This window comes from Bombus huntii, chromosome 1, assembly GCF_024542735.1.
Source record: "Bombus huntii isolate Logan2020A chromosome 1, iyBomHunt1.1, whole genome shotgun sequence".
NCBI lineage: Eukaryota > Metazoa > Arthropoda > Insecta > Hymenoptera > Apidae > Bombus > Bombus huntii.
The window spans coordinates 10,208,913-10,231,880 of record NC_066238.1 but is presented as its reverse complement, the minus strand read 5'-3'; the positions used below and the strand labels follow the sequence as shown (position 1 = coordinate 10,231,880).

General features: G+C 39.0%; 3 protein-coding genes across 12 annotated transcripts in view; all 3 read left to right on the top strand.

Annotated features, from left to right (window-relative positions):
- The window catches only part of LOC126865230 (cytohesin-1), a 60,551-nt gene extending 45,480 nt beyond the window's left edge, over positions 1-15,071 (top strand). For 5 of the 8 annotated variants that reach the window (XM_050617528.1, XM_050617557.1, XM_050617566.1 and 2 more), the window contains 5 exons: positions 5,659-6,264; positions 8,353-8,464; positions 10,138-10,368; positions 11,530-11,599; positions 11,940-15,071. In XM_050617528.1, the coding sequence (XP_050473485.1) occupies positions 5,659-6,264; positions 8,353-8,464; positions 10,138-10,368; positions 11,530-11,599; positions 11,940-12,027 (1,107 nt within the window). In that variant the 3' untranslated portion in view covers positions 12,028-15,071. Of the gene's footprint in view, positions 1-2,153; positions 5,582-5,658; positions 6,265-8,352; positions 8,465-10,137; positions 10,369-11,529; positions 11,600-11,939 lie in introns of those variants that run through there. The other 3 variants (XM_050617537.1, XM_050617519.1, XM_050617576.1) reach the window with 2 other exon arrangements.
- Positions 15,072-15,715: 644 nt separating this feature from the next.
- On the top strand, positions 15,716-16,905 carry LOC126865312 (39S ribosomal protein L12, mitochondrial). The gene is made up of 4 exons (XM_050617727.1): positions 15,716-15,883; positions 16,138-16,378; positions 16,466-16,594; positions 16,674-16,905. The coding sequence occupies exons 1-4, from the start codon at positions 15,813-15,815 to the stop codon at positions 16,788-16,790; spliced, it is 558 nt and encodes a 185-aa protein (XP_050473684.1). The 5' UTR covers positions 15,716-15,812; the 3' UTR covers positions 16,791-16,905.
- A 374-nt stretch (positions 16,906-17,279) lies between these two features.
- Positions 17,280-22,709, top strand: LOC126865177 (putative pyridoxal-dependent decarboxylase domain-containing protein 2). Of its 3 annotated transcripts, none has more exons than XM_050617405.1 (10): positions 17,280-17,696; positions 17,817-18,002; positions 18,819-19,232; positions 19,304-19,585; positions 19,668-19,739; positions 19,816-20,052; positions 20,127-20,471; positions 20,569-20,842; positions 20,929-21,186; positions 21,269-22,709. In XM_050617405.1, exons 1-10 carry the CDS (start codon positions 17,631-17,633, stop codon positions 21,517-21,519), a joined length of 2,385 nt encoding a protein of 794 aa, XP_050473362.1. In that variant the 5' UTR covers positions 17,280-17,630; the 3' UTR covers positions 21,520-22,709. The 3 variants fall into 3 exon arrangements, with proteins under 3 accessions (XP_050473362.1, XP_050473353.1, XP_050473344.1); XM_050617396.1 differs by having other exon boundaries at positions 17,287-17,696; positions 19,677-19,739; positions 20,557-20,842; XM_050617387.1 differs by having other exon boundaries at positions 17,289-17,696; positions 20,557-20,842.
- The last annotated feature ends 259 nt before the right edge of the window (positions 22,710-22,968 follow it).

Sequence of the window (22,968 nt, the reverse complement as noted above, 5' to 3'; positions counted from 1 at the left end):
AATATTCGAACGTGAAATGCATTACGACGGTTTGTATCGTTTTCCACGACGGGCAGAATAAATATTTTACGATCGCGTGTTCGCGTCGTTTTCCAGGGCGACACTGGCGAAGATCGCCAGGATATCGCGCGAACCACCGCGTCGTTTGCACGTATCCATCGATTTTTTCTTCCATCCTTCCATTCCCGACAAAGCCTTCGATACTCTTCACTCGTCATTTCGCGACCAAACCGACCAAGGTTTAATCTTCGTCGAGACAGAGAGGATGGATATCGAACGCTCTACAGTCTACCGGAAAGCGACCGATTGTCCCTCGCTCTTTTCAACGCGAAAGTCTCTCGCGTTTCCTTCTCCTTTTCATACGATTCTCTGCTTTCTTTGATCGAGCTTCCACGTCTACACGATGAACAACTCTGCGAAAAATATTGGAATCATTGTTTCGATGCAGGATTATATTGCGGGGGAATTGTGTGAATTGGCCGATTGTAATTGATAAGGGCGAATGTAATCGTGATTAAAGTAGTCTAATATCATTTAGGTCGTCGTAAGACGCGACACGTATATGAGACTTTTCTACAGAATTAATAGAGACTGTTTATGGTAGGTGAAAGATTATCTATTTAGACGAGGCAATTGTATGTCTCTTGGGTTAATTTTCGTACGTTTAGCTGGTTATTTAAAAGTCTAACTATTATGATTGCTCTGGGACAAAAATTCAATAGCTCTGGTTTAGACCAGACTGTTTTGTTTCGACGTTAAAATAACGTTTAATAATTCGACGTTTCGGCGTTCAATTAAATTCTTCGCGACGAAATTGCACTGTTTTCTTAGAAATCTATTCGAACATATGAAAACGCGTTTGCTCTCTTCCAGACATAGGTATCGAGTCTGACCCGATTGCATCGCGACACAGGTCGAAGATCTCTAAGGATATCAAGTAAATAATTATACCTATCCGAAGCCGTTTGCTCTTCAGGGTCTTCCGTTAACACCATCGCATTCGACATTCGTCGCGTAACGTAGTCTCTTCTTCATTTTTCCCAACATTAGTAGCTTTTCTCAACAACTCATATTATCCATTGTTTTACATTCGACTTACGTAAGCCTGAACGGTGCACGAGTAACGTTCCACCGAACAGATCCAAAAGAATTTTCAAGAATATTTTTCTTCTCTAATTCGATTGTAATATCTCTTCTTTTCGTTTGACTCTCGATATTTGTCTAGAAACGTGACCATTGAATTATTTGAAGCGTCTGCTTCATATTTTATAAGCACAAACAAGCTTCCGTTGTATCATTTCTCCGCTAACGAAATTTCGATGTCAGGCTTTCATTGACAAGTGTCCCGCGACAAAACGGACGTTGACGCGCTCGTAAGCGCGTGGAACGCGTCGTGAATGTATCCGGTTAAAAATAAACTGTACTTCCTTGGGCGTAGGGCCTCGATAAACAGCTTTTGGACGAGCTGGCTGAAAGGAAGTGGAAAATTTACTCCGGCCCCGGATTCTGATCCCCGACGAATTCTCTTTCCCCCGTTTCTATTATTCCGAGCAAACAGCGCGCTCGTTGTTTTCCTCCGTTATTACTCAATTTATTGTTTCATATTTCGGATTTATCATATTTGCGACTAATATTTGATATTAAAATGGATGCCTCTATGTACAGTATACTTACGTCGAAATGATTTCAGTAAGCAGAAATCGATACGTTTGTATAAGCAACTATACTATTTTTGTATTATTTAGTAGTCTGTTGATATTCGCGTGAAATCGTAGTTTTACAAACACGACTGAAGAAATAGAGTCTAAACCGACGTCTGTTCAACAGGCATATTTTGCGTATTATGTGCGTATAGTCTTTGCGATAGACAGTGAAAATACATCATGAAATATCGTAGGTTATTTTCGAGCGAAGAATTCTTTCTTAGTCATCGAGTTTAGTAACGTTTTCTAAACCATTATTCGAGTTTTCGGTTTGAGTCATCGTGTCTCTCGTTCAATCGTATCACGTTGGAAAATTCCTTACGATATGGTCGAAAGTATAGAGATAGAATCTTTCGAAGCACTCAAAAATCCGATTAGCATTTGTAAAAAGGCAATCCTCGTTTCCTCTTCGAAGTGCACATATCACTATAACAAATAACTTACTCAACGAGTTACTTTCTCTTAGCAAAGTTACACAGCGATAACCAGACGTTTCAAGCGGCGGCTAACGGAAAAAGTTAATTCGCCAGTTCGATGCACCCACCTTATTAAGTAATACATTATATTATAAACACGCGCAATTAAAGCCGACAGACGGCTTGTTATACCTTAGCACGCAATTACCAGCAGAACGGAAGACAATATCGCAGAATTCCTTTCGATTCGTTTCATGATCGTGAATCGAAAGTTATCGCGGAAAAAAAAAGAAGAAAGAGGAATTTTCATGGCTCCGCGAATAAAGATTCGCGCTCAATTAGTTTGACAATTTCTGGAAATCGGGTTAACAATTCAATGGAGGAGGGCAGAGAGCGAGATCGTTGAATAATTTCCTCGCTTAAGCATTCGAGAAATATCGCGCGGTTCTCGCGAGAAAGAAAGCCGACCCCGAACATTAATTAGGCCGGATATCCTTTTGTCGGTAATTAAGCAGAATTTATCTTTCTGCCGTACGAAAGGGCAACTTTTTCTTCCCCTTCATTTCTCCGTCTTCTTTTTTTATAACAAAAAAAATCATGCTTTTTCGAAAAGTTTTCACGGTTCTTTCAAAACGGAAAAACCGGAAGATTTGTTCTCGATGGCTGTCAGAGATGCTCATTGTTTGAGCGGAATGAATCCGCGGACGCGAGAGCAAAAGGAGAATCGTTTGTTTAATAAAATCCCCGGGATTGTTACTCGTTCGAGTCTGTTGTTAATTAAAAACTTACAAGGGGTGAGCGTACCGTGAGCAAGAATTCAATGAATAGAGTATTTCGCGGGAAAATTGCATTCAGAATTTTATATTAATGTTTTCTACGCGCGATCTTCTCAGATAAAATTTCTATACCGCGCTGATCAGTTACACGAGTAATTAAGAGTAATTTGAAACTCCATACTAAAGATTTATACGTGAACTTCGGTCGTCGTAAAAATTTCGTTTTTCCAACGTATTCGTAATTGGTCGGCATTCGTGACTCACCCTACTGCGACGATATTAAATTTTGATACAGTTGAGAAGATACTTGGCAAGATCGTGACGCCTCAAGCCATTTTCCAAGACGCGCACGCTCAATCACGCTAATGTCTTCATTTAAAACCTATTTTGATCATCTACAAAGAACTCATCTATTTCACTTCTCCTAACGAATCTCGCATGGAAATTGCCATAAGATCGTAAGATCTCGTGTCCGCTTGTACTTATCGAAACACAAATATTCAGCTTGAAAATATATCCGCAACTCTGATCAATTATTTACATAAGTTCTTTATCGAAAAACTTATCAGATTCAAGGATTCAAGATATACCGGGCAAAGATGATCATCCTAACAAAACAGGCATTGGATGGGCAGGCAAAATTCGCAAAGATAAAAAACTTCTGGGTGGATAAATAAAACCGAACCGACAGATTTCGAAGTTTCCTCGACACGATATCGTAATTAAGAGACGTGACTGCGTTTTTCCGGAAGTGTCTGATCCCGTATTAAAGTCGGAGGTGGTGCATTCTGGGAGGCGGCCGGGTCAAAACATAACCGTGAGACACGCGTTCGCGTACGACACCGTGGAAATATTATTCCAACGTTTCTCGTTTCAATTTTTTCTCTTGTTCACCTCGACGAATGAAAATGTACGCTCGTTCCATTGTCATACTACGTACACACATCGCGGCTTCTTCTCTTTTTCCTCCTTTTTGTTCAACGTTACAAGAGATTGTGTTTCGCCTTGATTTTCGTAATTGTGATTTTCCGGCATGGAATTATTTTCTGCCACGGAAGATCGTTGCATCGTGTTCGATGGGTAATTAAGTAGAAGAAATTGACACGTATTTCTATCCAATTCAAACGTCGGTGGGGAAAGAAAATGGGAAAGGGGAGCAAGTTCTCGTAACACATTCGATCGATCTTGTATTCTTTTGAAAGTTAAGCTGTTTTGCAACGTATTCGTTGATAAAAGTCGATAAAGTCGAGCCAATTACGGTGCAACGGTCGAACGATTTTTCGCTTCTTTCGCAACGATACGGACGTATCTAACTAACAATAAGCAAAACTACTGCTTGGTCGGTCGAGCACTTTCGATGATTTCGACGTAGTTTAGCAGCTCGAAGAAGGAAACAAAAAAGGACACCGGAATCCGCGGCATGCCCTCCAAATCCGGCGCGTACAGCGGGAAATACCGCAGAAGGAAATTGCAAACGACTGGTAGAGTCAGACACTCGGCAGGAAGTCCGCGTACTGGTACTTGCGATCGCTGGTGAACTGCTTGGCGTTTACAAACCTCGAAAAAGAAGGTTGCACGATTGTTGCGTGCGACATCTGAAAGCAGAAAATCACCAAAAATGTACTTGTCATGTTTCTCTCCTGCGATATTCGTATCCTCTCCTTCTTCAAAATTGTACAGAAGATAGCGAAACGGTAGTAAATCCTACATAGCGAGATCAGGAAAACTGGTATTTCCTGCAATTTTAATCCTAAACCTTGAAACGCGAAACTCAGCGTCTTATTTGTGATTAATTCCGTAATGATAAAACCGTAGATGGTAGCTCGAACGCTACGTGGGCGAGACAGATACCGGTGTGACACTCGTGACGCTTCCCTCCCGGTATTCACCCTAGGAAAGTTCTTTGCTTATCTAAATCGGAAAGACGAGACCATGTCGGCTGAAGGACTTCCTTCAAACATGGGGTGCGTCCGTAGCGATGATTTTTATAAAGGGACGACAGTGAAAGAGGAGGATGGAAGTAGTAAGGCGCAAAAAATCGAAGGAGCATCAGGCAAGAACGAACTTAGAACCGTAGAAACTTGGTCGATTTTACGAAATCCTACGGTGTTTCTCGCATCGAATCTTAACGCGATATTACTATTTGCTGCAATGCGGTTAAACGGCCGATCGTTTGAAAGAGCCTCGAATAATGGTGGAACAAATTGTCGTTGGAATTTGATGTTAAAAGTATCGCTACAAGTAAAGATACACGAAGAAATCAACCGTAACTGTAAGTCGCAGTTGCATTCGATTCTATCGGATTTCTTGACCTCCTTTGCAACTTTCCTACACGATGTACATATGTACCAGGTTCTTCGGGATCTTTCGTTTCCGGGCAATCTGTCCCAGCAGATTGAGTTACTTCCAAACTTCATTCGTCCCTATATCCTCGACGTCCACAGGAAAAGCTTCGCCGAGCAAATGTTTCGCTCGTCGTGGCGACTAATTCGAGCGATACTCGATCTACCTGGCATTACACGCAACATTAATCAAATGAAAGCGGAGACAGGTTAAACCTTCGATCCGCGAAGCAACCTTAGAACCTCGAAACGGCACGTTCGATTCGAACCTTCCCCCTGGCAAATCGCGTTACACCGATCGTTCGATTCGGGACGAAGAGGACGATTCAAGGGTAGATGGAAGCGTGAGTGGAGATTCGCTCGCGAGAACGAGGAAGCCGTTGTCGTGCACGTTTCGCTGACCCGTCCGTTTCTGTTGCAGCAACTGAAAGATGAGCTGGGCGAAGTGGTGGCCGAGATGGAAGCGATGGAGGGCGGTGGTCTCGCGGCCGACGAGACCAAGCCGTCGAACAAGGCGAAACAGACGTCTATCGGCCGTAAGAAGTTCAACATGGACCCTAAGAAGGGAATCGAGTACCTGATCGAGCACAATCTGCTGGCCCCGACGCCCGAGGACGTCGCCCAGTTCCTTTACAAGGGCGAGGGCCTGAACAAAACCGCGATCGGCGACTACCTGGGCGAACGACACGACTTCAACGAGAGGGTGTTGCGAGCGTTCGTCGAACTGCACGATTTTACAGACCTGATCCTGGTACAAGCTCTTCGACAGTTCCTCTGGTCGTTCAGATTACCCGGTGAGGCGCAGAAGATCGACCGGATGATGGAGTGTTTCGCGCAAAGGTACTGCCAGTTGAACCCGAACATATTCACCAACACGGACACCTGTTACGTGCTTAGCTTCGCCATCATTATGTTGAACACGTCGCTGCACAATCCGAGCGTCAAGGATAAGCCCAGCGTGGAACAGTTCATTTCCATGAACCGTGGCATCAACAATGGCGGCGACCTACCTCGAGAACTCCTTGTGGTGAGTGCAAAAGCTCGCTCTCGCTTTATCTGCGCTTCCTGTGTCATTTGTCTCTCTATGGGAACCGTTCCTCGAATCGTGTATAGCTAGCCTACAACGTCAGATCGCAGCCAGATCTTTTTGCTCGTACGACGATAAATAAAGTCATGCGATCTATGTTTAACGATAATTTACAGACTATCGACGGGGGACATTTTTGGATATTTTCTAGAATGCTCCATTATTTCTCTTCGTTGTTCGTTACAGCGTAATCGTACGAACCTCGAGCGACGATGAAAATGTGAAAGTTCCGAAGGTTAATTCGATCTTGCTTCGCTTTACTTTTCGCGTATGTGCCTCGAGATTTAATCTCGTTCCCACCTGGACTCGCAGTTTCACGTTTCGCGTTACAATTTTCGCCCGATATTCGTGTTTCGCGAAAAATGCAAATTCTCCTTGTTCCGCAAACCGTGCCGCGAAAACATACACGAAAGATTTCCTGCAATTAGGGCAGAGCTGTTGGTGCAACGATTTTATTACGTGTGGGTAACCGTAATGATTAGGTGGAGCTCTATCACCGCAAATAAATAAAGGCGATACACACGTCGAAATTAGATCGCTATACTAAATCATCGATAATAATCGGTGCACGTTCGACGTAATTCAAAGATAGGGCGCTATGAAATTCCAATTTGTCGTTTTTCTAAAATGCTGCACGTGCCATTAGAATATCGTTCGGAATATCGAGTTGGATCGTGTTTCCAGATGAGACTTGTATATTGCTTCGGCTGACTTTAATCAGTTCTATCGATGAGGAAGCAATCTTTACGATATTGTTTGCGGTTTAACCGAGTTATTGAAACATTCTGCGTTTATTCCCGTTCCCGTTTCCGATGACGTAAAGCGTATTAATCAGAAATTTCTGGTAAATTCCTGGCAAACGTTTGCGTCACGCGTAGATTCTCGCTTGACCGATCGATTCAGTCGTCCGCTCGGAGTATCTACACGGAGTTCGATAATCCAAATTCCAAACGACTAGGATTTAATCGACTTATATTCCAATGAATATCGGACGATTGGCATTAAATGTTAGACGAACTGGTGCAAAAATTCCAAATTGAATAAACGAGCCGAGGATCGGTGAAGAAGGAGGCAAGTGGGTCTTAACAAACACGATAAATAACGCAATAGCGTGTGCAACAAAGGACGTACGTCATTCGCGTGCAGTGGCCGACCTTTCGTTCGTGTTATGTCGTGATGCACGCGTGTTTCCATCCGCGTGATCCATGGCCAGGATATAAAGCAATTGGCGCGCTTTACAAGTCGCCTCACAACCGGCGGATCGCAGTTATTAGAATGAACCTACTGACTAACGGGGAAGTCCGTTGCGGTGATTTCTTAATGGTAGATTTATGCAAAGTGGCGCGTTGCGTTTCACCTCGTCTCACCTCGTCTAATCGACGCGTTGCCGGATCGAAAACGATTCTAGACTGGCGATCATATGCAGCTGCTCTTATGTAAGCATAGATTTACCAGTTGCAGGATATCATCGATTTTATGTATCGTCTTCGACGAGCAGAATGGAATGCCGATACTGCCCCTGTCCAGTACATCGTTGATTTTCTTTCGTGCCATATAAACGGAGAATAAACGTTATAGTTCTCATTTATGCTTTGGCGATAATGGTTAAAGTGGATAATGGTTGAAGTTTTGTAAAAAATGAAACGAGTAGCTTCCTTTTCTCTTCTCAGCGAGATAGTCTCTTTTGCTATTTGCATCGTCTGGAGTAAATCGATTTGTACTTATAATATTATAACGTCGAATCCTTTTTGTATAATGTTCGCAGTAAGTGTTTCCTTACGGTTGCGAGAGACGTTTAGGAAAACTAGAATTTCCACTGACGACACGTTTGGCTCGCAGAAACTCGAATTTCCTCTAGTATCTTCCTCGTTGCGTACCGTCGAGACAAGCGATTCCATCGCACCGAATTATCCGAATTTTGAAACAGCAATGAGAGATACGAGATCATATCTCTTGATTTCGAACAACCAAATGATTTACTCGCAAAGATCGTATTGGTATTTTAAAAGCAGTACGTTACTTTTGCAGAGCTTATACGAAAGTATAAAGACGGAACCGTTCAAGATACCGGAAGACGACGGGAACGATCTGATGCACACGTTCTTCAACCCTGACAAGGAAGGCTGGCTCTGGAAGCAAGGTAATTCTTTCGTAGACTGTGTAACGTGCAATTCGACTTTTGACCCTTCTGACGTTTCCCTTCTCCCCTTCACCCGGTATGAATTGAAACGAGAAAACGTTTTTTGCGTGGCTGAGAGAAGGACGAAGAAAGAACGCTGCTCGAGCCATTGTTGATCGAATAATGTTGCGAATGTATCCCGGCTTGCATGCGATCCCCTTTCTTCCGGGGAATGTTACGAGTGCATGAGGATGTTAACCCTTTACAGCGACGGATTTTTTTTTTTTAACAAATTTTCCATCGACCTTTCTTTGCAACAGGGAGAAAGCTTTTTCTCCGGTATACAAGTAGAGAAGAGTAATCGAGAGAAGATTGCATAAATAGTAAAATAGTAATTTTCGCCTAAAACGGAAAGTGATTCTAAAAATCGAGGAATGTTAAAAGAGGCTGCGTATAGTGAAAGTAACTTGTTCCTTTTCTTTAGGTAATCCTCTGTAGGTAAATTGGATTAGCGATCCACGAAGTTTCGTACATTTGGCTTAGCGTACGATATTCCATAGATAGATAACACAGACTGGAGATGTTTCTTAGATTTTCTTAATGCCTGGAGCAGTCTGCTTACGAGGTATGAAAAATACGTTTACCTACGGAGGGTTAAGTAGACCTGTCTGCTTTTTTGTTCACGTAGAGCTTGTAGCTTTCGACACAGTAAAGTAAAGTAAATACAAGTAAAGTAATGATCCGTACTGATTGATGTCGTAAAAGATACGTTTCTTGTTGCAAAGTAATCACAGGTGCAGGACTTAACGAACTTCTCACCCACTGAGAATACTTTTTACATTTCACATTGTACGTAACTTTCTGGTCTTAGAAATTTTCGTTATTATTTTATATTAATCTACATGGTAAATATTTTATATCAATCTAAGCCGTTGAATCCTCTAAATTCCCAAGATCGTTGTTTGAGCTAACGCGTTCTCTATTGCCAACGTAGTTCCGCAAGTACACGCCACCCATGGCGCGTAAAGCGATCCGGATGGTTTCCACGATGTATGCGGGTATTCAAAGGCCTACGGGACGGACAAAAATACTCGCTCGATGCATCCGTACAAGGAATCGATCGTTAATAACCAGCCATAATCAAACGATCGATTCGCGATCGAGAACAGCCCACTCTCCGTGTACAATCGAAACCAGATGAGACGATAAGGTTGTCGCTGCAAAGGGTTACAGGGACGAGTGAGAACATCCTGGAACAGCGTTTCCCAAACTGTCCGGCCACAGAGGTCGAAAGCCTCGGTCGGGCGACTCGAATATTTTCACCATTATGCCCAAGCATTCCAAAGATACTGGCGGTGATTCGAGATACGACGCGTGACTGCTGGCATTCTATGTTCAGTCGCGCTGAAACGCAAAAATAGAATTTACAAATTGACGGACGTTGCCTGCCTCGTAATTACGTGTATTACGTTCATGCAAGATTTGAGGAAGAACGAAAAATGGAAAATACGTTTGGGAATCGTTGGTCCGGAAGCATTCCCCGACGACAACGAGACGAAAAACCCGTCAAAGTGTCTGTACTTTTCTTATATCGTATCGCTTTGTCCCTCTGCTGCCCTGACGGAGACAGCAGGTAAATAACGCAATTATAGTTGTGCATCGATCGTTAGCTTTTAAATCGTTGATGGTTGTTTCAGGCGGACGCTACAAGAGCTGGAAGAGACGGTGGTTCATATTAAACGACAACTGTCTGTATTACTTCGAGTACACGACCGACAAGGAGCCACGAGGCATCATTCCGCTGGAAAACATTCAGGTCAGAGAGGTGCAGGATCGGCACAAGCCGCATTGCTTCGAGCTATACGCCGCTGGCTCCGAGTTCATCAAAGCGTGCAAGACGGACAGCGAGGGAAAAGTTGTCGAAGGTACCTAACCGGGGATCCTAGATGAAAGCCTTAATTGATCGGTGCCGTGACCTACCACCCAATCCACTCGATTACGGCTATCAGCGCGTTTAATTACTCGAGCCTGCGCTATGCTATACTTGGACACTTTTAACAATCGTAGATTGTTGAAACTTCGATCAGCTCGGTCAAGTTACCTTTTTTTTTGTACGTGGAGAAATCCTCATGGACACTCCGCTGTTGCAGTAATTGCGTAACAGCAGAGTAGTATCGGACCTCTTACCGACTAAGACTCTCCACGATGACCATCCAACGCGTATGACAGGGGTGCTCCAGCAATCACTTTTATGAATTAACTTCAGTTGCACCCCCTTCACGCGTTCTCTGTTCTAGCCAGCCCTAATATTTCCTGACTATTGAATTGGCCCAAAACTCCAAGGGCGAAAAATGGCTTCGGCGCGTCTCCTCTTCGTCAACGCCTCACGGAGCGGTCACCCATCCTAGACCGCTCCCGTGACCGCTGCTGCTTAACTTTCGTGATCGGCCGGGAACGAGTGTTTCCAGCGCGGCTAACGGCGTTGACCGGTCAAGTCACCTGAATTTAAGCAATTTTGCTTATCTGAACGAGAGTCAATCTGTCGAGGCAGAAGAGGCGAAATAACGCGTGAAAGTCGCAAGTTGTAAACGCAGTATTACGGCACGAATTATATGACTTCGATGTAATCAATTGGTCAAGAATATAATTATAAATGAAACGTTGATGCGTTGACGTGACTTTGGTTCTTATAATGGGTTAATGATTATCCTACGCGTGGGAACCATTAAGAGAATCAGCTAAGCGAATGCACATTGTTTTTTTTAAATTACGTATCAAAAGCATTACGCCGCCTTTTCTCATGCGTAATTTCAGCGTAGGAACGAAATGATCACTTGGAGAAAAAAATGCAATTTTAAACGCACGTTGGCTTCTCTAAATTAAAACCTGGAAGAGCCAGGGAATTAATAGAGCACGAAGGATAAAGAATTCAAGTATCGGTCGGGCAAAACGTCTTTCTCGTGTGAAACGATCGAATCCTATGCGTGTTGCGTTGCCATTTAACGCAGCCCTTTTTTTTCATAGCACGTCGTCGTGCTCGCAGTAATTACACCGGAATTGTAACTGTTGTTCTTTGCTCTTTACAGGCAAACACACCGTGTACAGAATGTCTGCGGCCACGGACGAAGAGAAAGAAGAATGGATCAAATGCGTGCGGTAAGTTGTTATTCATTCTGTGAATAATTCAAAGAAGACTTCCATTTCTGACTGAGGTTAGTGCTGCTTATTTAACGCTTCCGTGAATCTTTTACTGAAAATTGTGGACGGTTTGAGTTTATATAATTTACGCTTTTAATGGTCGAGGGTTTGTAACACGATTCTTCCTCTTTTTTGTTATTAAAAGTTTTTAAGCACAAACAACTTTTACACAAACATCGCAATTAATTTTATCAGTGATTTAATAAATTCAAATATTTCTACTATCGCCTAAAACGTATCTTTCGCTCGTAATGCAATCCAAATTCGCTTCTATAATTCGCAATTTTTTCAATTCTAGGCAAAGCATATCGCACAATCCCTTCTACGACATGCTTGCAGCCAGGAAAAAGAAGGCGCAAAAGACAAATGTACATTCGAAGAGTTAAACTTTACCATGGACACAGCTTCTAGAGAAGCCTGGCGAGACACAAGACTGTCTATTCACGAGCCTACGTTCCTATCAGGATCGTGAAATACAATCAAACTAATCTGTACGGAGGTCCATCCGACTGCGCTGATCTAGCAGAAGATATACAGATGTTCGCTTCACCTGTTGATGAATGTTCGTCAACGTAGTTTAAGCGACACGCAAGACACAGGGACAAATACGAAAGGAAGGGGAAAACGATGCTATTGATTGAGGATCGTTCGACATTATGTTTTGTATAAGAATTTACGCTGCGTTTTAGGGGCCTAGATGTGTATTATTTAAACAGATTTCGACGATAGACACGAAACGTTTCCCTAAAAGATGAACGAGGAGAGAGAGAGAGAGAGAGAGAAAGGGGGGGAGAGAGAGAGAGAGAGAGAGAGAGACGTTGAAAGCTGTAGTAACTTCGAAGGTAGTAAACCGTATACACATCCAACGATCTCGTCGACGGTGCTGGACAAGTTCGAATTAGACGCGAGAAGACTACTTTTTCTTTTCGTAGAATTCGCAAAAAGATAGGTAAAAGATGTTCTGAGGGAAGCTTCGGCGGAATGTTTGGGAAAGTTGATAGAAGAATATGACGCGTGTAGCTTATCGATCGATGGGATGATAGATTCGTCCAGAACAAAGAAGAGACAATTTTGGAAAGAGTGAAATCTTTCTTATTTTCTGGCAGCTTTAGAGAATTACCGAAGCTCGATATTGCTTCGAGCAATCCAAATATGCGTAAAATATTTATTTTATACGGAACCTTCGCGCGTGACAATGCCGTTTCGCGTTCTTTGCAAGGAAGAAGAAGAACCGGAGGTTCTTTACCTCCAACCGAAGGTGATTAGGAAGTGTAATGGAACAAAGACTTTACAAACAATTATAAACGAACAATTATAAACGCGAGAACGAATTGGTAAGACGCGTGCATTAATGTGATAGTTGTGTATTTATTTGAGAGAAGAATGAAAAGTGTATAGATAAGACTAGTTCAAAACGTTTCCTCGATATGCCAGAAATCATCTTAAACTGTACATTGTCGTACAGTTTGTAAGTATGGCATGTTAGCCAATTACGTGACAGTAGGCTAGAACGATTTGCGTTTTTTTCGTTTGAATTATATATATATAAATATAAATATATACATATATATAAATATACATATTACGCACGAGGCGCGTAACTTTGTGCATTATATATATCGCAATATAATAGTTATGATAGTACGCGAAAGTTAAATAGTAACTTGATAAGATCCAATTAAGAGCCTGCATCCTGACAGTATTTAAATTCTCGCAACAAAAAACTGAAATATAAGCTTAATTTACAGAAGCGTGGATCCGCGTTATCTACGAAATCCATAGATTTGTTATTATGCGTTAAAATAACTTATTCGTCTAGGTTATTCTTCCTGCTTTTTCATTTTTAAATGATTTAGGCAAAGAAAAATATATCACGATAGATTTTTCGAATACATTTGGTAATGATTTTTGTAGATAACCGCAACCTTTTTTATATTACAAAGTGTATCGATTGTCACTAGTCAAGCTCTTTCTACTTATCGAGCCCTTTTTACAGGAAATAGCGCATTTCAAATGTTCAAATGTTCAAATGTTCAAATGTTTATTTGTAATTAAGTAGTTGCCGAAGCAGATTTTACACTACTCGCTATTGTTCTCCGATTCTAGTTTAAGAAATCATACCGATCCGTCTTCGTGTCGCAATTTCTAAACGTAGGTCCATCTTAGCGATTACCTAGCGAGCTTAAATCATAATCGTACCAATACATAGAGGAAAGACAAGAAGATAAAAAGGAAAGGCAAAGATGCGGGTGCCTTTGAGATCTTGTTCAAGCTAGTCGTAACAATTAATCCGTCATATGCAAGGAGTATGTAATAGAACTCCAGGATTAATTATGTTCTCTTTTTTTTTTCTTGCTACATACGAGAGAGTCAGACATCGAAGAAGCCTTATTATACATACATTAAATAATGAAACGCAGAAGTAATTATATAGGGCCAAGACTAATAGGATATAAGTTTTTTAACGTCACGCTACTCATGGTAGGATGTATAACTGTTCTGCGAGACAGTAATTTGTACCCAATTGTAGTTTTCGAAGAAACGCACTATTTCTATTCGACTAATGGACAGACAATTGATTCGTGGTTACCGACCCGTCCTTGAATCATCTTTGTACAGACTATTTTCTCTTTTTTCTTTCCTTTCTTCAACTGCCTGCAACCACATTATACAAACAATTCGAGGGACACCACGTTGATCATTATTCGTCTGTAATATTTATCCAACAACGTCGATGATTCCTTCCTTCCGTAATGCTACAGTAACGATAGATGTAAAAAAAACTGGTCACACATTGTTAAGGAGTTGTGTAAAGTTAGTTTAGGAGAATTGCTTAACGTGTTCACATCCTTCATATCATGTTTCCTTGAAGAATTGTTTGTAGGTTGATGTAATATAATTTGTACTTTATTTGGGGAAAAATTGATTAATTACATTTACTACTACACCAAGTTATTGAAATAACACGCTGATGTGCAGAGATGTAGAATTGTTCGAATACCTATTTTAAAAAGAGTAACGATACGACTTACGAGAAATTTTTTCATAAGAAATAAAGTGATAAAAAGAAAAGAAAAATCAACCCGAACAATGTGTAAAGTTATAATTTAGTCTAAAATACTCTAATCAAAACGATTGATTGAATTCGAAAATAAGAGAGCACAAATTTTGTTTCTTGATGAAGAACTCGTCAAGTGATAAAAATAATGCACACTTGCAAGTAATAAAACTTGTGTATTAGTAAAGTGATTTATTCAATCTAAGAATTGTATAAAGAAAACTGTATTTTACAGTGCAGAATTGTATATTTCGTTGTATATTATTTTCACTCGATAATTGTTATGTATTCATACTGATCTGTGTACTGTATTTACGATCTTATATGTATTAATTTAAACGTAATTAATAAATATTTCCATTTCGTAAAAAATCTCGTAGACAACTATCTTTATTTAAAATAAATAAATTTAAAGATTGGAAAGTCTTTTTTGTACCTTTTTAACTAAATATACGATTATATATTTCCGATAGTTTTAATGTTTTTAATGTCCAATAAAAAATATAATGTACGTATGTATTATGACCGACAAGGCACAGACTACACGCGATATTCAATGCTTTGTCGTGAACCATGTTTGGGGTTCACCTGACCCCCCATATCATTTTCTTGTCGCATGCAACGTTATCGATTCAGTATAGTGTGAAATTACAAGTAACGTATAGAATAGAATAGTTTGCGAAGGAAATATAGAATCTTATACTTCTGCAACTGTTGAAACAGTGATTTTGTGCAGAACATGTTATATTCTTAACATTTTCTAGTTTAAATACGTCCCGACTGCATAAATTAATGTTCGTTTTTGAAACTATTAAGTGAAGTTATTTTTTATTTTCGAACTATTAAGTAAACTGAAAATCTGAGCTTTTTAAACAGTAATATTTTAATGCGTTTTAATACAACTATCGAATTATTACAAATCGGCTTTTATTTTACTATTTTCTAACGAAAACATTTTTATCATCAATGGTACTATAGGCGTTATAAATTCTCTAAAATGATCCTAGATGTCGTGGTGAAACGTTTGATCCATTTATCATTTCTTAACGTTTTCATTCTCATTGTTCGCTATTTTTATGTGAAAAAAGTTTTAGTTTTATAAACCACTGTAAAATGAATATAATGCATATGTTACGATTTAGCTGTCAAAGGAATATCCATCAAATTCGCCAATTTCACAAATGGTATGAATTATTATGTTGAAAATATGCAATTTAGTGAAACGTGATTGCATAACCTCACTTTTCTGGGTATCTTTAAACTACTATTTAATATATAAAATACAGTCCGAATAATTACATCAAAATGATGTAACACAGTATGAGGAAACAAGTTGAATTGTAAAAAATGATGTGTCTATTTTACAATAGTAGTTTTTGTAGTTTTAGAAAATGATCATTCACACTCTCTTAATTTTATTTTAATTCTTATGTTTTAGTATTATTCAACAATCAGAAGTTGCAGCTGCTGCTACAGCTAGTACAACTTCTGTGTCTGAGTCTGTTTCTACACAGCAAGAATCAGCTAATGCTAAAATAGAGATGATCGCTAATCACATTGTTTCCTTAAATCTTATAGAAGTAGCTCAATTGAGTGACTTACTTAAAAAAAGATTAAACTTGCCAGATGCACCTGTAATGCCTATGGGTGGTTTTGTTGGTGCTGCACCAAAAGTAGAAGTATATATGCTGCTATTATAAGAATTTCATAAAGTTAAGAAAAATTATATACTTATACATATATGCATAAAAATTGTCTTGTTTCAGGAAGAGAGTGAAGAACCTCAAATAGTTCAAACTGCATTTACTATTAAACTTATTGCTTTTGATGAAAAACAAAAGATTGCTCTAATAAAAGAGATAAAGGCCATATTACCAGATTGTAATCTTGTTCAGGTAACTCTTTTGCCTTATATATTGTGTACAACAAAATCCTATCAAGTTCATTAAAATTTGTAATTTTTTTTCTATACAGGCCAAAAAGTTTGTTGAGAGCGTACCAGTTACAATCAAATCTGATATCCCGAAAGAAGAGGCTGAAAAGATAAAGGAAATTGTCACCAAAGTTGGTGCTACAGTTGAAATTGTTTAATTTCTTTATGTAAATATATATGGAAATTCATCTTTTATGGATTTAATAGAATTTTATAATAAAGTAAGCATTTACAATGATCCATTAAACAAAAATAAAACAATTCCACTATTTTTATCATTTTATCAACTTATTTTCCATGTTTTTGCGTACATTGTTCATAAATAAATCTCACAAGTAAAGATTAACATTTAAGTGTACATTTAAATTATGCTTTACACTATTGTTATATAAAAAATTGTAATAATTTTAATCATATAAATAATTTAGAATTGTACAGAAAACCATAATGTGAAATAAAAAACTGTGCATTTTAATATTCATTTATTTAATATTATCAATTGCATGTTTTCAAATAAACGTAATTTCCATTTCTGCAAATTCTAATAAAATCGGAAAAAACGACTAAAAAAATTTAATCGCGTTAATAAGAGTTGTTTCTTCGAACATTTGCAAATAACTAACATATTTTCAATATTCATTCGAAGTCCTTCGTTTAAATTAAAAGCACATGTATGTTAATAAGCTGATACGTATGCAAAGTACTGCATTTCAGCTAATCAGCGAATTGAACAACTGGCACTGCGATAAAAGCCGTATCGATAAAATAAGGACCGTATCAACTAACTAGTCGTCTTTTCTTTAATTACCAGTTAATGCCAGAAGAAGAATACAAAATACTTTTATCGAACCTAAAGTGTATCGCGTTTCGAGGGTATACATCTATATAAAATCTATTTTTAATCGTAGAACGGAAATTGTGGGAATTTTGCTAGTGTTCAGCGGCGGTGAACGGAAGTCGAATTGCGACGGTACTGCGCCACGACGACTATTGCCACGATGGCTGAGGAGACTGACACAAACGATAAAGCGACGATGGAAAGTATAGCGCAAAACATACTCGAGGTTCGTGTCAGCCGTGATCAAGACAGTGCGTGATAACGTAATAGTAGCTTTCGAAGTGTCGAAAGAAATTTTGCTACCGACAATACCGTATTATCCCGGTCTTTTCGATCATTTTGACAGGTCAGTACCGGAGGTGGGTCTACGTCGAACGAAGTAGCCGCATTAGAGTTTCAAGCCTCGCAGGTGATATCAAGGCTCGAGGAAGCTGTCGAAAAGGCAGCAGACGATGGCGGTACCACCTGGAACAATCCCTCTGGGTTCCTCTCGCAATCAAAAACTGCCGACGAAATATTAACTTTAATTCAGGTAGGTAAATACGACGCTAGCAGAAACCATTGATTCGCGGCTATTGGTTGTTTCCCTTAGATTTGCATGTTAATTGGTCGGTATAGCTCTGATTTTGGCGAATACTCGTCACGTGGCTCTATGATTGTTACGAATCGTTTAACTGTTCTTCTAGAATTGGAAGCTGCCGCTCTTTTTTCAATTATTTAAATTGAACGTATCTGCCAAAAAATGTAAAAATTTTCAAAAATTTTGATCCATTCATGTCAGGGCTTTAATTGAACGTATCTGCCAAAAAATGTAAAAATTTTCAAAAATTTTGATCCATTCATGTCAGGGCTTCAATTGAACGTATCTGCCAAAAAATGTAAAAATTTTCAAAAATTTTGATCCATTCATGTCAGGGCTTCAATTGAACGTATCTGCCAAAAAATGTAAAAATTTTCAAAAATTTTGATCCATTCATGTCAGGGCTTTAATTGAACGTATCTGCCAAAAAATGTAAAAATTTTCAAAAATTTTGATCCATTCATGTCAGGGTTTCATTCTCACTTTTCATATATGATTTCATGATGTTCTTACAAACATGTATCGATTTGTATTTATCTTTTATTGGATGTAGTAATAGATATATTAATTGTAATAGGTAAACATTATTCAATTTTCATTAAAATATACGTAATTTGAGTTACACTCACGACCATGTATTTATTATAATACACATATATTTCTTGTTCATACATATATATTTCTTGTTCATACACATATATTTCTATTTAGTGATTGTAATTATACTCTTGGAAAAACTTGAAATTTAATTATAAATCATGCTTACAGGACTTGGTAATTCACGAAGACGCTCCCCAACCGGTAAAAGATGATACAACGGAAACGGCAACGAGTCAAGTGACTACCTTACCAACATTAACAGAGCCAGCAAAATTAGCGTTAATCGCACACACTGTTTCTGCTTACGCGCTCGCACTTCCAAAATCGCATGCTCAGAGATTAGCTGGCCGATTGGCCGCAGATACAACCAGATGGCTAAGTCATATTTTCCGTTTCGTCGATTGCGCTTCTTCGTTTCACGAAGATCACTTGGAAGGTTTAGTCAGAGTGACCAGGTTGGCTTTACACAGGAAATATCCCCGGTATATGGAGGAAGGTTTCACCGCGCTTGCGGCCTCACCACCTTTAATTTACAGTTCTGTGGCCGCACCTTTAGGTGTGGTTCAACATCTGTGTAAACAGGTATATAAACTTAGAGTCTGATTCACAAAAAATGTGGGCGTATAACCATAGATTTGTGTTCTATTTTTTAGCTTTCTTTGCCACTCCATTGTGTAAGACCCATCCCCCATAACACAATGTTTGGATCGCGATATAGCATGGACGTGTCAGCTTTGGAACGCCGCCTCGCGGAAGACACGCAATCAAATAGCGTGACGCCGCTCCTGGTATTGGCAGAGGCGGGATCAGTATTAACGGGACACTGCGACAATATCGCTAGATTGCGTGCAATTTGCGACAAGTACAATGTCTGGCTTCACCTTAGAGGTCATTCTTTAGCCGCGTTAGCGTTAAATAATTCTGCGAAGGATCTGGTGTGTTCATATTTAGTATTTATTTCATTTTATCCTTTAAGGTTAAAAGTGTGTAATATACGGACTTTTTCTTGATTTTCAGCCTTCGAAGATCGCAGATAGTGTTACGTTACCTCTTGGAATATGGCTTGGTATACCATCACTACCAGTAGTAGTATCCTTTTATACATATATACATTCGGTTGAAAAACTGTTTAGGTATTGTTGAAATTTTCTTAATGTATACATAGACACTGTATAGATTAACAGATACGAAAGGTGGTCGACCTACTCCAAGAGACACAACTTTGTCTCTGGTATCAGGTTTAATGACAGATTCGTTGTCAAGACGTTTACCGACTTTACCCTTGTGGGCCACTTTGCAAGTGTTAGGTAGAGATGGTGTACATAATAGATTAAAGAGATGCTTTTTGACTGTGGAAGAATTATACAATAAAATTAAGAAATTTTCTTGCATAAGGATATTGGTAATTGATCCGAACAATGATATCCTGTTCCATAATTCGAATTTTCGTTCCAAATCGTACGGTTTGTTTTCCAGAGTCAACCACCTGGAGGAGAAACAGGGTCGTATACCATAAACGAGCTCCTAACAAACCCCGTGAATAATCCACAACTATTCGAAGCTGTAGCCAGTGCATTAGTGTTTCAATTTGTACCTGCAGACAGGGATCCACAGACAACAGAACGTGTTCCTCCTTATTACGATAAATTAAATTCCTGGTTAGGACAAATTCTTCAAAGAGACATTGAAAACGTACAAATAGAGCTGTGTGAAATAGAACATCATGGTATTGCGATTCGTATTTGTCCTCTAGAAAATCCAGATCAACCTCCTACGACCGAGGATATAGATAACGTAATAGCTTGTTTGGAACAGCAGATAGTGAGTATATTTTAAAAGTGATGGTCATATGCAGTTAAGGTAGTGACAATTATTTGTCAACTAACCACTGCCATTTGCATAATAGGAAATATTACAGGCAACGGTCGAGCATAAAGCAACGTTCGTGCGATTAGTCTCAGAGAATGACTCTTTACATTTGGTAGAAATGCCTGATTGGGCAGGTTTAGGCGGTGTACGATACGCACCTCCTACTTGGATCCACGTCATGACCGATCAGGCAAAAGAGGAATTGAACAGATTAAACACGCAATTAGTTGAAGCTTTACGGAACACAGACGCGGCATTTTCTCTAGGAGAAGGCGCCGACGGCTTAGCTTGTGTACGATTTGGTATGGTTACACAAGATACAGGTGAGCAAAGATTTACATTTCTTGTCCCACAGTTGATTTGAGTTTATCTAGCATGTGGACTTGAAACAAAATATAATTTTTCACAGATGTGGCCGAATTACTATCCTTAGTTCTACAAGTCGGTCAAAAAGTAGAAGCTAGCTCCAAGCTATTGGATACTATATCCGAAGTGGTGAAAAGAGGTATCGAAGCAGCACAGACGGACTTGGAAAGAGAAAATGCAGAAAAATTATGGCAAGAAGGTATTCTTAGACACGTGCCTGTCGTTGGAACTTTCGTCAATTGGTGGAGTCCACCTTCGAAAGAAACTGGAGTTCGTGGACGTAGTTTAAATTTACAAGCCGGTACATACTTTATTTACACGTTAAACTTCCTTTACGTATCCATAATTAATTAATTAGTCAATGACATATTTTTCGCATCCAGGAGTTGTCGAGAGTACAGAGAATATTTACAAATACCATATGCAATTGCAACCAAACTCCACGGTGATTAATGGATCTGGTGCTAGAACTCCACCACAGCCCCTTGTACAGACTCCAGTTGGCGCTGGTAGCCAAAGTCATAGTCGTTCATCGAGCCATTCCAGTTTACAGAGCGGAAAAAGTATCTCTGTAATCACAAATACCGTACCCCACCCGCAGGTAAAAGAAGAATCCGGTGAGGTGAAGTCGTAGTAAACATTAAACGATACGATTAATCGAAGAAGATTCAGTTCGTTAAGTTCAAATCTCTGAACTTGACAAAGGAGCGATGCTCTAGGTGAAACGATCGAGCGTTTTCGGTAGAAGCTACCCTTTACATTCTCAGAGCACAGCAAAAGAATTAGCGTTTCTAAAGCGTTCAGGAGCTTAATAAATCGACAAAGGTAAAGCCACGCTGTCCTTTCTGTCGTTCTTTCTTCAATAAACTATTTTATGCTACTTTTCTGTCATCTTGGATTAGTCGTATTATTTTTTTCTATTTTATCCGTTTTATTACTTTCATCGACAATTTAATTTCATGGATACTAGCAAGATCTATCGAAGATGGCTTGTGTACTTATTAGACTGATAATAAGCAAAGATGTTAATCTTACTACGAGTTAATTTGATAACAAGTGATAACTGTTCCTCATTCATTAAAGTATTTCTCTCGTAGCACAATAATCAGAAGCGTATCTTCTTACTTTCATAACGCAACATGAAAAGAGTTGCCTTTAAATTTTTAGTTTATCGAATGAGTATCGATTTTACAATAAAACTACATAAATTGAACAGCTGACTATTTAAGTTTCCAACAACAGTGTTTTACATCGATATGTACACATACATTCTGAATAAGTTTATCAATCAAACTTAAATTTTTCCACATTTTACTTTACAGACTACATTTTTTACATTTTATTTGCGAGTTCTTTCTTCATGAAGCACAACATACATTAAGAACGGAAAAAAGACACATACATAATAAAGTCGCGATTGCTTCGAGCATTTAAAAAAGAAGGTATTACGCACGCGTTGTAAAGTTTATTCGAGAAAATTAAGCTTTTCTTTAAGCATCTAACAAAGCGTGTAAAAAAAGAAGGAAAATCAGAACAATGTTCCGATATTAGAACGATAACCAAAGAGAGAGAGAGAGAGCGATAATGTAGAGTTACATTGAAGCAATTTGGATTGTTACGATGTAATAATGTGTAATTTGCAACGGAATAGGAATTACTTAGTTCTGTTGTGTTAAAAAACATAAGAAATACGTTCACATTATTACAGTATTCGGTAAATTGTTGATAGCTACATTGAATGGAAAGAAATTAAATTATATGTATATTTATGTACCAAAATTGTTTTAATAAAGTACTGCAATTCAATAAATGATCTTAACATAACTTCAAGTTTTTGAGTGCTTTTTTAAATTGAAATTAACATTTTTTTAAAGATATAAAACATTTCCTCGAAAGGGACAAAGGAATTTAGATTGTTACATGTAATTAGGAAATTACGTATAGATGGCATTCAAGAGAATATAAGATGTAATTATTATATCCTTTTTTTAACGACTTTTTAAAGATCCAGGACAATTTTCCATTGTTTCATCGATTAAAAATCAAACATCCATCTAAAAGGAGTATGCTTTGTACAGATTAT

Coding starts and splice junctions, on each gene's coding strand:
- LOC126865312 (XM_050617727.1), top strand. CDS start 15,813: ATGAATATAATGCATATGTTACGATTTAGCTGTCAAAGGAATATCCAT. Junction 15,884..16,137: donor ATTCGCCAATTTCACAAATG/GTATGAATTATT, acceptor CTTATGTTTTAG/TATTATTCAACAATCAGAAG. Junction 16,379..16,465: donor GTGCTGCACCAAAAGTAGAA/GTATATATGCTG, acceptor GTCTTGTTTCAG/GAAGAGAGTGAAGAACCTCA.
- LOC126865177 (XM_050617387.1), top strand. CDS start 17,631: ATGGCTGAGGAGACTGACACAAACGATAAAGCGACGATGGAAAGTATA. Junction 18,003..18,818: donor AAATATTAACTTTAATTCAG/GTAGGTAAATAC, acceptor TCATGCTTACAG/GACTTGGTAATTCACGAAGA. Junction 20,472..20,556: donor CTTGTTTGGAACAGCAGATA/GTGAGTATATTT, acceptor TTTGCATAATAG/GAAATATTACAGGCAACGGT.